This window comes from Aquarana catesbeiana, linkage group LG04 (genome assembly GCF_042186555.1).
Source record: "Aquarana catesbeiana isolate 2022-GZ linkage group LG04, ASM4218655v1, whole genome shotgun sequence".
Taxonomy (NCBI): domain Eukaryota; kingdom Metazoa; phylum Chordata; class Amphibia; order Anura; family Ranidae; genus Aquarana; species Aquarana catesbeiana.
The window spans coordinates 319,621,753-319,636,058 of NC_133327.1; the positions used below are offsets into that span (position 1 = coordinate 319,621,753).

Consider the following 14,306-nt stretch of genomic DNA (forward strand, 5'->3'; position numbering starts at 1 on the left):
CTTTGTAAAGAGTAAATGCTATATAAATAAGTAACACAATTAAAATGAAATGACAAATGCCTAAGAATATGAAGCACCATCTTAGCAAAACGTAGCAAATTCTGACCTTATTATGTTTTTTTTCCAGTATCCCACACAAGTAGCAGTACTTGGTCTGCTTTACCTGTGGACACGAGACTTTGAAAGTGCTATCTCTGAGTTCAGACAAGATCGTAAGGCACAATCTCGACTCCTAAAAAAATATTCTACATTGGCAATGAAGCTTTCCACTATCTCTTCAAGAGGGCACTGGAAGAATATGGAAGAGCCAGTATCCCAAGCTCAGGGGCTGAAGCTGGAAAATATAATCATGGTATACTAACGGCACTAATGAGTAATGCCCTGTACACACGATAGGATTTTCCGATGGAAAATGTGTGATAGGACCTTGTTGTCAGAAAATTCCGACCTTGTGTAGGCTCCATCACACATTTTCCATAGGAATTTCTGACACACAAAGTTTGAGAGCTTGCTATAAAATCTTCCAACAACAAAATCCGTTGTCGGAAATTCCGATCGTGTGTACACAAATCTGACACAAAAAGTGCCACGCATGCTCTGAATAAATGAAGAGAGGAAAGCTATTGGCTACTGCCCCGTTTATATGCCCAACGTACGTGTTTTACGTCACCGCGTTCAGAACGATCGGATTTTCCGACAACTTTGTGTGACCGTGTGTATGCAAAACAAGTTTGAGACAACATGCGTTGGAAAAAATCCATGGATTTTGTTGTCGGAATGTCCAATCAATGTCCGATCCTGTGTACGGGGCATTAGTGTTTCAACCCCTAAAAGGGGATGGTCATCTGAAAATCAGAGGTGGGAGAAGCAAGTTTAGCCAGAGGCCAGCACAAAGTTTTTACCTAGATAGTTAATATGTGCCTTTTGAGCCAGCAATAATGTTTACAAAATGCTTGCACAACCTACCATTAATAGGGGGTCTATACACTATATTACCAAAAGTATTGGGACGCCTGCCTTTACACACACATGAACTTTAATGGCATCCCAGTCTTAGTCTGTAGGGTTCAATATTGAGTTGGCCCACCCTTTGCAGCTTTAACAGCTTCAACTCTTCTGGGAAGGCTGTCCACAAGGTTTAGGAGTGTGTCTATGGGAATGTTTGACCATTCTTCCAGAAGCGCATTTGTGAGGTCAGGCACTGATGTGGACGAGAAGGCCTGGCTCGCAGTCTCTGCTCTAATTCACTCCAAAGGTGTTCTATTGGGTTGAGGTCAGGACTCTGTGCAGGCCAGTCAAGTGCCTCCACCCCAAACTCGCTCATCCATGTCTTTATAGACTTAGCTTTGTGCACTGGTGCGCAGTCATGTTGGAACAGGAAGGGGCCATCCCCAAACTGTTCCCATAAAGTTGGGAGCATTAAATTGTCCAAAATGTCTTCATATGCTGACACCTTAAGAGTTCCCTTCACTGGAACTAAGGGGCCAAGCTCAACCCCTGAAAAACAACCCCACATCATAATCTCCCCTCCATCAAATGTGTCCCTATTGGCACTGAAATTAATGGTAAATCTCTCCTATGACTACATAGACTGCAAGAAAACACAATTTCTCAGTACAACGTTGAAGGATTCTTCTCAGTTATCCTGTTATTATTTCTTCTGTCCATGTCTTTAAGTCCCAGTGAGAACTTCTCTTCTGAATTATTGTCCTATGGTCACAGGGCTGAGAATTGAGGTGTATCTTCCCCAGCAGGTCTTTCTAAAAGATATTTAGTTACAAACATTACGATATTTACTGTATTATTAATTGTATTAATCCATGTAAACCAGAGTACATAATAAGCAGACTAATTTTATCTGCACAGGTCAGTAAAACAAATGTATTTTAGATCATGGTTTTAAGACAGTGCCATATATTTATTTTAAGAATCCAAAATAGTTTTTTTAATCTGCCGAATAAATCGTGTCTTATATAACAGATGCTGTTATTGTTGACATCTTTCACTATCCCTTGGGTAGCTAAACTTCTCCAAAAAAAAAACAAAAAGCACATGATTAACGTGAACCATCTGTTAACTTATGTTAGGAATGGTCCCACTTCTCTGTGATATACCCTATGTGGATTTTTAATTAACTGTTGCTACTTAAAATAACTTATCTTGACAGTATATCTACTACCTACACTCAGTAAACTGGCAGATCCTTACAAATATAATGGCTGGGGTGAGATCTGAACAGGTTGGTTAAGTTTTTGGCTCCAATGAGACCTGCTGTGATTTACTCCCTGACATGACAGGTGTTTAGATGCAGTGCATATTCTTTGAAGCAATCTTACGGTTGTCTGTGTAGTGAAGGAAACAATCACTGAATAAGGTTGCAAAACCCCTTAGCACAGCAATAAGTACCTCAGGTGCTCATGCACATGAAGAATTATTGCCAACTGTCATAAGCTATGTTTGGTATTGCTGCTTTACTAGCATATACTGGGATTTGTATAGTTTCCGTGAGGCATGCCAGGGATCCTAAATTGTGCTAAGAAATACAGGCATGATTCAACTTCCAGATATAATTGCTTATAAACAAGACATAAACAAGTGTGCACTACTTGTCTGAATATGCATGTTTAGGTCAATGCAAGTGGGAAGGGGCAGCATGTTTAGACTACTCAAAATTCTACCATAGGAAAATATTAGCACTTTGCCAAAAATACTCAGACAGTTGATCAGTGCAAAGAACCAAACATTCACTAATTAACCTCTACTGGCTTGGTGAAAGTCTAGTATGGAGACATTGAACTTTCTACAGACTGCATGCTGGTATTGTAGCATTGATTTTATTCTCATCCTATCTTTTATGGGTCTAAGTGTGTAATGCATGGTCAGAATTTCTGACAGAAAAAGTCCGATGGGAGCTTTTGGTCGGATATTCCAACCGTGTGTATGCCCCATCAGACTTTTTCTGTCGGCTTTTCCGACGGACTTAGATAGAGAACATGTTTTAAATTTTTCTGTCGGAAATGCCGACGGAGGTTATCCCGTTGGCAAGTCCGACCGTGTGTACGTGGCATTATAGTTCTAGGACTGTCTGATTTGCCTATCCATACTAGAATTTCACCAAGCCAGTAGAGGTTAATAAGTGAATGTTTGGTTCTTTGCGCTGATCAAGTGTCTGTTTGTTACTGCTAGTAGTCGAGTCTCCATGGATATTTCCTTGGCATACCATCCACTTTGGTGACTCTATACCTGAAAGACCTCAATATTATAGCGTTGGCTTTCCCCCTTTTTTGGGGGGGAGGGGATGTTTTCTGTGTTTATTATGCCAAAAATGCTCATCGCGTCTTATTACAATAACAAGATTCATCAGTCGGCAAAATCTGATTCAGGCTTTTGATGCCCAGATGAAAAGTAGATAGGCAGTGATCATCTAAAAGAAATGTACCCACTGAGTGTTTTTTTCTTTGGATAGGGTAGAAAACGGAACCTCTATCAGTGCTCTTTATGTTTTTCCCAGCTATAGAAAGACTCTCATTTGCTTATGTTTGGTCGACCACAAAAGAAATGATTGAAAATCTCCTCAAAGATGATGCATATAGCAATTTTATACCTGACAAAGCTTTTAACTCTACCACATTATATTGAAAATTTTGTCTCTATCATTGTGAAGATTTCCTTTCTTTCTTTCTCTTCAGTTGACCACCCAGATGAGGGGAAATTCTCTAAATGACGGTCCAAGACAACAATGAATTAAAATTAAAGAAGTTCTAATCTTTCTCCCTCTATTCAAAATAAAAGAAAATTTTAGCTTGAGATGCACTTTACTAAAAAAAACTCACTGTTTATGACAACACGTACAGTACCAAGTTAACCACTTGAGCCCCGGACCATTATGCTGCCTAAGGACCAGAGGTCTTTTTCCAATTTGGCACTGCGTCGCTTTAACTGCTAATTGCACGGTAATGCAATGCTGTACCCAAACGAAATTTGCGTCCTTTTCTTCCCACAAATAGAGCTTTCTTTTGATGGTATTTGATCACCTCTGCAGTTTTTATTTTTTGCGCTATAAACGGAAAAAGACCGAAAATTTTGAAAAAAAATGATATTTTCTACTTTTTGTTATAAATAAAATCCAATAAACTAAATTTTAGTCATACATTTAGGCCAAAATGTATTCGGCCACATGTCTTTGGTAAAAAAAATGTCAATAAGCATATATTTATTGGTTTGCGCAAAAGTTATAGCGTCTACAAACTAGGGTACATTTTCTGTAATTTACACAGCTTTTAGTTTATGACTGCCTATGTCATTTCTTGAGGTGCTAAAATGGCAGGGCAGTACAAACCCCCCCCAAATGACCCCATTTTGGAAAGTAGACACCCCAAGGAAATTGCTGAGAGGCATGTTGAACCCATTGAATATTTATTTTTTTTGTCCCAAGTGATTGAATAATGACAAAAAAAAAAAATATTTACAAAAAGTTGTCACTAAATGATATATTGCTCACACAGGCCATGGGCCTATGTGGAATTGCACCCCAAAATACATTCAGCTGCTTCTCCTGAGTATGGGGATACCACATGTGTGGGACTTTTTGGGAGCTTAGCCGCGTACGGGGCCCCGAAAACCAAGCACCGCCTTCAGGATTTCTAAGGGTGTAAATTTTTGATTTCACTCTTCACTGCCTATCGCAGTTTCGGAGGCCATGGAATGCCCAGGTGGCACAAAACCCCCCCAAATGACCCCATTTTGGAAAGTAGACACCCCAAGCTATTTGCTGAGAGGCATATTTTATATTTTGACACAAGTTGCGGGAAAGTGACACTTTTTTTTTTTTTTTGCACAAAGTTATCACTAAATGATATATTGCTCACACAGGCCATGGGCATATGTGGAATTGCACCCCAAAATACATTTAGCTGCTTCTCCTGAGTATGGGGATACCACATGTGTGGGACTTTTTGGGAGCCTAGCCGCGTACGGGGCCCCGAAAACCAAGCACCGCCTTCAGGATTTCTAAGGGTGAAAATTTTTGATTTCACTCTTCACTGCCTATCACAGTTTCGGAGGCCATGGAATGCCAAGGTGGCACAAAAACCCCCAAATGACCCCGTTTTGGAAAGTAGACACCCCAAGCTATTTGCTGAGAGGCATGGTGAGTATTTTGCAGCTCTCATTTGTTTTTGAAAATTAAGAAAGACAAGAAAAAACTTTTTTTTTTTTCTTTTTTCAATTTTCAAAACTTTGTGACAAAAAGTGAGGTCTGCAAAATACTCACTATACCTCTCAGCAAATAGCTTGGGGTGTCTACTTTCCAAAATGGGGTCATTTGGGGGGGTTTTGTGCCACCTGGGCTTTCCATGGCCTCCGAAACTGTGATAGGCAGTGAAGAGTGAAATCAAAAATTCACGCCCTTAGAAAGCCTGAAGGCGGTGCTTGGTTTTCGGGGTCCCATACGCGGCTAGGCTCCCAAAAAGTCTCACATATGTGGTATCCCCGTACTCAGGAGAAGCAGCAGAATGTATTTTGGGGTGTAATTTCACATATTCCCATGGCATGTTTGAGCAATATATCATTTAGTGACAACTTTGTGCAAAAAAAAAAAAAATTTGTCTCTTTCCCGCAACTTGTGTCGCAATATAAAATATTCCATGGACTCGACATGCCTCTCAGCAAATAGCTTGGGGTGTCTACTTTCCAAAATGGGGTCATTTGGGGGGGTTTTGAACTGTCCTGGCATTTTATGCACAACATTTAGAAGCTTATGTCACACATCACCAACTCTTCTAACCACTTGAAGACAAAGCCCTTTCTGACACTTTTTGTTTACATGAAAAACTTATTTTTTTTTGCAAAAAAATTACTTTGAACCCCCAAACATTATATATTTTTTTAAAGCAAATGCCCTACAGATTAAAATGGTGGGTGTTTCATTTTTTTTTTCACACAGTATTTGCGCAGCGATTTTTCAAAGCATTTTTTGGGGAAAAAACACACTTTTTTAAATTTTAATGCACTAAAACACACTATATTGCCCAAATGTTTGATGAAATAAAAAAGATGATCTTAGGCCGAGTACATGGATACCAAACATGATATGCTTTAAAATTGCGCACAAACGTGCAGTGGCAACAAAATAAATACATTTTTAAAAGCCTTTAAAAGCCTTTACAGGTTACCACTTTAGATTTACAGAGGAGGTCTACTGCAAAAATTACTGCCCTCGATCTGACCTTCGCGGCGATACCTCACATGCATGGTGCAATTGCTGTTTACGTTTGATGACAGACCGCCGCTTGCGTTCGCCTTAGCACGAGAGCAGGGGGCGACAGGGGTGCTTTTTTTTTTTTTTTTCTTTATTATTTTTTTGCTTTTTTATCTTATTTTTAAACTGTTCCTTTCATTTTTTTTTTTTTTTAATCATTTTTATTGTTATCTCGGGGAATGTAAATATCCCCTATGATAGCAATAGGTAGTGACAGGTACTCTTTTTTGAAAAAATTGGGGTCTATTAGACCCTAGATCTCTCCTCTGCCCTCAAAGCATCTGATGACACCAAGATCGGTGTGATAAAATGCTTCCCCAATTTCCCAATGGCGCTATTTACATCTGGCGAAATCTAAGTCATAAAATGCTCGTAGCTTCCGGTTTCTTAGGCCATAGAGATGTTTGGAGCCACTCTGGTCTCTGATCAGCTCTATGGTCAGCTGGCTGAATCACCGGCTGCATTCTCAGGTTCCCTGTTGAGACAGGAGAGCCAGAGAAAAACACGGAAGACGGTGGGGGGGGCATTCCCTCCCACGGCTTGTAAAAGCAGTCTAGAGGCTAATTAGCCACTAGGATTGCTTTTACATGAAAGCCGACCGCTGGCTGAAAAGAATGATACCAAGATGATACCTAAACCTGCAGGCATCATTCTGGTATAACCATTCAAAGTCGTGAATGGCTTACCTGAAGACAAAAAAATGGTTAACAATAAAGCACAGTAAACGGTAAAGTATAAAAAATTGCATACCTGAAAAGCAAACATGATAAAACATAATAACAATAAAACATTGCAGAATAGAATACAGTAAAAAAGAGCAGAACAAGAGAGAGAGAATAGAGAGAGAGAGAACAATAAAACGACAACTATTTTTTTTTATTTTATATATATTTTTTTTTTTTTTTACCCTTTTTTTGTAACTAACTTTTATAACGGTAACCGGTTCCAGGTTCGGGTCTTTCAAAATGCGATGGCATCTTGGGAGACCCTGTGAAAGTGTGCCTAGTCTGTGCAATGCTGTACCCTACGCTAATACTCAACTAATGAATGGTAGCGTTCAAAACATTCACCAATGTAAAGACCAGGATTGTCAGGACAGGAGGGACAATAATAGCGGGCGTCACGCCTATATCCGCGCTTGCTGCAGACACGACATCTTTTTTGGGGGGGTTCGTTGGGTAGGGGTACTCGGGAGGACATAAAGAAAATGCCTCTCATGCAGCCGACTGCATTTGGTTGGGGATGTGAATGGGGGAAGTACGGGCGCTGCAGAAGTGGTGGGTCCCCAATTAGGATTGGCGAATGCAGCAGGAAGGGCATTATGGGCACGACGGGCCTGTGTTTGTCTTCTTGGTGGCAGCGGACACTACTTGTGCTTGCCACCTCACCAGCTTGAACTGCACTTATGGGACTCGCCACGTCACCAAGTGTTAGTGCAGTGCTGGTTTGACTACGACCAGGGTGTACTAGGCCGCTGGCGCTTGCCAGTTCAATAAAAAGCTACCAAAAAAACTGTTAGCGATCGCAGGGATCAGGCCTGACTCTGCGAACACTGCAGTTATGCGTTTAGTGTTTTGTAAGTGACAGTGGTCGATCGATACTGCACTTGGGTGGGCTGGGCCGGGCGGAGGGGCAAAATGCAGGTGCTAGCAGGTATCTGGGCTGATCCCGCTAACACTGTGTTTTTGGGAACCCTAAACTGCTGGGGACGCCAGTATAGATCTGATCAGATCAGATATTGATCCGTTCAGATACTATACCACTAAGGGAGGTGTACGGTGCGTGCGTGGGTGTTAGCGGTACTGGCGCTAATCTGACGCTGCTTGGGGCTGGTGCTTGCCAGTTCACCAAAATACTACCAAAAAAACTGTTAGAGATCGCAGGGATCAGGCCTGACTCTGCGAACGCTGCAGTTATGCATTTAGTGTTTTGTAAGTGTCAGTGATCGATCGATACTGCACTTGGGTGGGCTGGGCTGGGCCGGGCGGAGGGGCAAAACGCAGGTGCTAGCAGGTATCTGGGCTGATCCCGCTAACACTGCGTTTTTGGGAACCCTAAACTGCTGGGGACGCTAGTATAGATCTGATCGGATCAGATATTGAACCGATCAGATACTATACCACTAAGGGAGGTGTATGGTGCGTGCGTGGGTGTTAGCGCTACTGGCGCTAACCTGACGCTGCCTGGGGATGGTGCTTGCCAGTTCACCAAAATGCTACCAAAAAAATGTTAGCGATCGCAGGGATCAGGCCTGACTCTGCGAACGCTGCAGTTATGCGTTTAGTGTTTTGTAAGTGACAGTGATCGATCGATACTGCACTTGGGTGGGCCGGGCGGAGGGGCAAAACGCAGGTGCTAGCAGGTATCTGGGCTGATCCCGCTAACACTGTGTTTTTGGGAACCCTAAACTGCTGGGGACGCTAGTATAGATCTGATCGGATCAGATATTGATCTGATCAGATACTATACCACTAAGGGAGGCCTATGCTGCGTGCGTGGGTGTTAGCGGTACTGGCGCTAATCTGACGCTGCCTGGGGCGACGCATATCACCGCCGGGCGATCAGGGGGCTAAACCTTTATTCGGTAATAAACGGCGGGTGCCCTGACACTAAAAAAAATAAACAAACTAACCAGCGTCACCCGTAACACTTATACGGTGATCAGTGGTGAAAGGGTTAACTAGGGGGCCATCAAGGGGTTAAAACATTTATTAGGTAGTATATGGGGGTCCCTGTCGCTATAAAACGCTGACGGCGAACCTAAATATTTAGGTCCCTAACTAGCGTCACCAGCGACACTAATACAGCGATCAGAAAAATGATCGCTTAGCGACACTGGTGACGGGGGGTGATCAAGGGGTTAAAACTTTATTAGGGGGGGGGGTTAGGGGGGTATCCTAGACCTACAGGGGGCTAATATTCACTGTCCCAACACTGTAACTGTCACAAACTGACACCAATGCAGTAATCAGAAAAAAAAAAAAAAAAAACTGCTGGTGTCAGTTTGTGACAGGGAGGGGGGGGGCGATCGGGGGGGGGATCGGGGTGTTTTGTGTGCCTGGCATGTTCTACTGTGTTGTGTAGTGTTGGTGCACTCACAGTGAAGTCTTCTCTCCTCGGCGCTGCAACGGAATACCGAGCCGAGGAGAGATGACATCATTTCCTTTGCTGCTGTTTAGCATACAGCAGCAAAGGAAGTGATCTGATTGGCCGGCGGCGATCGCGAGGGGGGGGCCACGAACGGATGGCCTCCCCCTCACCTCTGATCGCCGCTGGACAAAAGACGACCGCCTCGGGCACCGGGGGGGGTCCGATCGGACCCCCCACCCGCGGAAGGCAAATCACGTATATGTACGTGATTTTGCCTGTCCGTGCCACCTTGCCGACGTAAATCGGCGTGAGGCGGTCGTCAAGTGGTTAACAGACTCAAGCTGCTCTAAAGCTGTCTCTGTCCTGAAATGTAGTGCTACCCCCATAAGAGCTGCTGAATAGGATGGATCCTCTGTTCTTTGCCTCGGCCCTCTCAAGAACCTCAGCCCCTCTGACACACCAGGTTGAGAGTGCAAACATACAATATCACAGAAAATCATTAAAAGTAATACTTAGCACCTAATAGTAGTGCTATATCAAATACAATAGGTACCAAACCAGATAGTAAAGGTAAACGTAACATATTGTCACCCAATATGGTTGCTTTATGAGGCAAACATAAAATGGATTAAGTATGGTAATAACACAAGTTAGCATACAAAGTGAGCAACAGGAAGGACTAGGTTTAAGAGGGCATTTGGCATCCAGATCAGCATAAACAGTAGCAAGGCCACCTCAAGTGCAGCAGTGGGCAGTAGAAAAGTTTAATCTACCAAGTGCTGGAACTATACTGCCAGAGTCCATTTATGACAGCAATGCTAGTGTTAGACCAACTGGGTATGCAAAGTCCAAAAGAAAAGAAGGAAGGTAGTGGAGGGGGCAGGGGAACAAAGGGTAGTTCTTTGAGGCATTCATCTGGCTGTATCGTTGGGGCCCTTTAAAAACGTTGGTACATTTAAGGACAGTCCCAGTTAACCTGCATGCAGTATAGGTACAGTGTAGGTATGGTATAGTCTTGACACAGGTGCAAGATAGATGCGGTTCAGATACAGTAACGGTTCACTATAATGTGGTATAGAGTTAGTATAGGTGCAATCTAGGTTTGGAATAAGTGTGTTGTAAAGTGCAGTATGGGTGCGGTTTTGATTGGGTGTCCTACTCTCAGTGGCCCAGGCTCTGCTAGCAGTATCAACATTGTGCAAATAGCCCTCTCACCAGTCCACGGGAAGCTGCTGTGTACTCTTGCTGTAGAAGGGGGGCCCCCTTGGTCTCTCCCTGAAGGCCTCCAGTGATCAGCAATGGGAAGCAGTGAGTGAGTGTATGCTCCAATCTCCCTGTGGCAGCGGTGCAGGTTTTGTGATGTAGGCAGTGCTGCACTATCCCTGGTTGTCCTCACTCCCAGTCTCTGTCTCGGATCTCCTGTCAGGGCTGGTCTCAGCCCTTCCTTCTCTGAGCTGGCCGCTCAGCTGTCGGATAATTGCCAGCTCCTTTCTCTCCACAGTGACTCAGCTGTTGATGATCTGCTCGTCAGTCCTGGCTACTTAAAGCCGTCCAGCTCACTTCATCTCTGCCTTCGCCTTTGGTCACATCTCAGAGACTTTCTCCTTACTACTACGTTGATCTCTGGCTCTCTGACATTGGCATTGGCTGACTACCCGATCTGGTTACTGAACTCTGGCTGTGTATTGACTACACTTACTCTGTTTACCTTTTTATTATTATTAAACAAGTGTGACAAATATTCAGTCAGAGGTGCTCTCTCTCTAACTCTCTTGGTCCCGGTACTTTCCAGGGAAGTTTGATAAAAATCATCGCCGCATTCCTCCTACTGGACAGTGCCTATTGGGATCTGAGGTGTAAGCATTATAGTGTAAGCATTATAGGGCTCCTGTCTCAAACTACAACTCTCAGGATTCTCAGTGATCTACATAGAAGTCTACGGGCATGCTTGGATTTAGCTCTCCCACCGCTGGCTGCTGAGGAGGATGCTGCAGCATAACATCAGTATCTCAGTAGAGGGAGAAAAGAATAAAGGGCAATGTTGCCATGTCCATGTTGATGTAACCCAGCACCTGACTACAGAAAGAAATGTAAGAGGCATACAGGAAAGAACTGTCTATTTGTAAAGTAATTCGTTTAGTATCATTAGCTGTGTAGTATTTTCAGAAAGCCTAACCTACTAGTTGGCATTTGGCTCAGTAACTTTGAGGGGGGTCTAATTTCAAAGACAAAAATATAATATATTTCCACTTACCAGTCCTTAGATGTGTTAGCCAAATTCGTTTTCTAGTTAGATTTTTTAAGCTTTGTTACCTTTATTTTCACCTTGAAGATTCTTCAAGTAACACAATTCCAGATCTAACATGACAACAACAGAAACAATGCAGAACTATGGAAACCTGCCCCTCTCATATTCTTCATAACATAGAGGGATGTAATTCTGTAGTCCACAGAGACTGCTGAGAACATCATAACTGATAACTCAGCACAGGCAAAAGACACATCAAGATCAACAGGTGCACTTATTAAATAGATTTAACAAAACACTTAATAGTATATTTAACAGACAAAAAGGAAGCAGATAAGAGAAGATCAATGTTAGGGTTTACAAACATTTTAACTGCGCTACTGTTTGCATGTATGCAGAATATTGTGTATGTAACGATGGTCACATATAGACTGTACTATCTAATTTACTTTTTTCTTCTTCAGCAAGTGCTGTATCTTCGTGATGTCATGGAAACTGTTTTCTCACACAGAGTCAGAGAAGTTATAGATTTTGATTGTAGAAAAGCGACCAGGTTTTATCTTAAAGAAAACAGTAAGTTGCTTCATCCTTGAAAATAGTTGCTCACAAATATAGATGCTGACGAAAACTGATGTCATGAGTAAGGCATGATTGTGAAGAGTGGGATATATTTCTTTGGGAAGATAAAACTTATAAAAGTCAAGTAAAGAGACACTGCAAATCTTTCTTTGGCGGCATGTGTTCGTTAAGTGTAAACGCATTTTTCCTAAAAAATTCAAAAATGTAAATTTTTAAGTATGTTTTAGGATTTTCTGTTGGGCCTCATTGATAGCTGCAGGGGTGTCCACATGCTGCCCGTGGGCTGCAGGTTGGACACCCCTGCCTTACCCCTTATAGCATCCTTGTGGGCTACTATGGCAGTTACAACACCCATAGTTGAGGTTTTACAGGGAGTTTAGGGGGAGATATATGTTAAGTGTTAGCCTTAGTTTAAGGGAGAATTTTTAGAAATAGGTTTAGGTTAAGGATTATCTGTTAGGGCTAGGGTAACTGATAGGTTAGGATTTAAGAGTTAGGATGCATTCATACGTACAGTGGAACCCTGGATTACGAGCATAATCCGTTCCAGGAGAATGCTTGTAATCCAAAGCACTCGCATTTCAAAGCGAGTTTCCCCATAGAAGTCAATGGAAACAAAGATAATTTGTTCCGCATTGACTTCTATTACATGCAATACCGCATGTGACCAGAGGTGGGGGGCGTCGGATAGCCTCGGAGATACTTGGGGACAGCTCGTCTGAACTCGGAAAGCCTCGGGAACAAAGTATTTCCGAGTGTTACCTAGTATTTCCGAGTCATTCCGAGCAGCTTCGAATGGCTCCTAACCGTTCCGAGTGTCCCCGGCGCCCTTGCACCTCTGGCCAAATGCGGTACTGCACTGGCCATTAGCTTGAATTCTGCTTGTTTTGCAAGACAACACTCGCAAACCAAGTCAGAATTAAAAAAAAAAAAGTTGCTCGTCTTTCAAAAAGCTCGTTGACCGCGTTACTCGTAATCCAAGGTTCCACTGTACGTGTTTTGATGTGTTATGGGTGTGGTGCAATGAAAAAAAGCTTGCTGCATCTTTGGTGTGCTTTTTAACAATTCATAATAGTAAATAGTAATGCATGTAAAACAAATGTAAATTCGGCCTAAAACCATGAGGTTTGTATTTAGCTTTTGAGGTAAGGTTTAGTGTTAATCATTTATTTTAAGGTGTAGAAGAAGTGTAATGTTAAAGGGATGGTGAGGTTAAGTGTAAGGGTGCCAATAAGTGCCAGGGGTAAGTGATAGTTGTGAACCAAGCTCCTGTATTGGTTTATATCTTGCAATTTTAATAACATAACATTGTTAATAAAAAATGTATTTTGATAAATTAAAAATGTATTCATTGCAGATGGATCACTAAGGCAGGAGCTGAACATATTGGATGCTCAGTATGTTTATGGATGTGAATTCTATGGAGCAACAACTCCGTTCATTATGAATCCTGTAACACAGAAATGCTTCCTTAAAATATCACAGGTAAATACTATGGGTGCCTTGAAAAGTACATACTGTATGTGCATCAATACTTTGATCACATCTTATTCTTGAGGCTTTTCCCTTGCCTTTCTGAGTTGTCTATATCCATAATGAGGCTAAATCTATGTCTGTAATTTGCATCCTTTATTTTAGCATTATATTTTTCTTTTCTTGTCCGCTGTTTGTTCCCACTTTTGCCTATTCTAAGTTGTGGTATACTGTAAAGAAATACACCTAGCCTCAATTAAATATCAATGTTTTTTTTTTTATGTGAAACATTGATCATTATATTGCATACATACCATACTGGCTCTTACGTATATCAATATTAAAATGATTGTGCATATATTAAATAAATATGTAAATGTTTATAAATCTTACTTGAAACATCTTGTATTAATAAATATTTTATTAGGCATTATTTAGACTAAGGAACAGCATTAATCTAGATATGCAATAAGCAGATTGTACATTTTTGATTATATTTTTTAAACCACAATAATTTATATTATGGAAAAAATGATTCCTACAATAATTTCAAACAGATGATTGTAAATGCAAATATCCTTTTTCTATCAGTTCATGTAATAAAGATATGTTTTGACATATATTAACTCTGAAATATTAGCAGGACATTTTGGCTGT

At 41.8% G+C, this 14,306-nt stretch overlaps 1 protein-coding gene across 1 annotated transcript in view; it reads left to right on the top strand.

Moving 5' to 3' along the window:
* The window catches only part of LOC141141245 (dynein axonemal heavy chain 5-like), a 334,052-nt gene that overhangs the window by 143,479 nt on the left and 176,267 nt on the right, over window positions 1-14,306 (top strand). Inside the window, exons 42-44 of the mRNA XM_073628924.1 lie at window positions 128-352; window positions 12,062-12,170; window positions 13,534-13,661. Coding sequence (XP_073485025.1) covers window positions 128-352; window positions 12,062-12,170; window positions 13,534-13,661 — 462 coding nt within the window. The remainder of the gene's footprint in view (window positions 1-127; window positions 353-12,061; window positions 12,171-13,533; window positions 13,662-14,306) is intronic.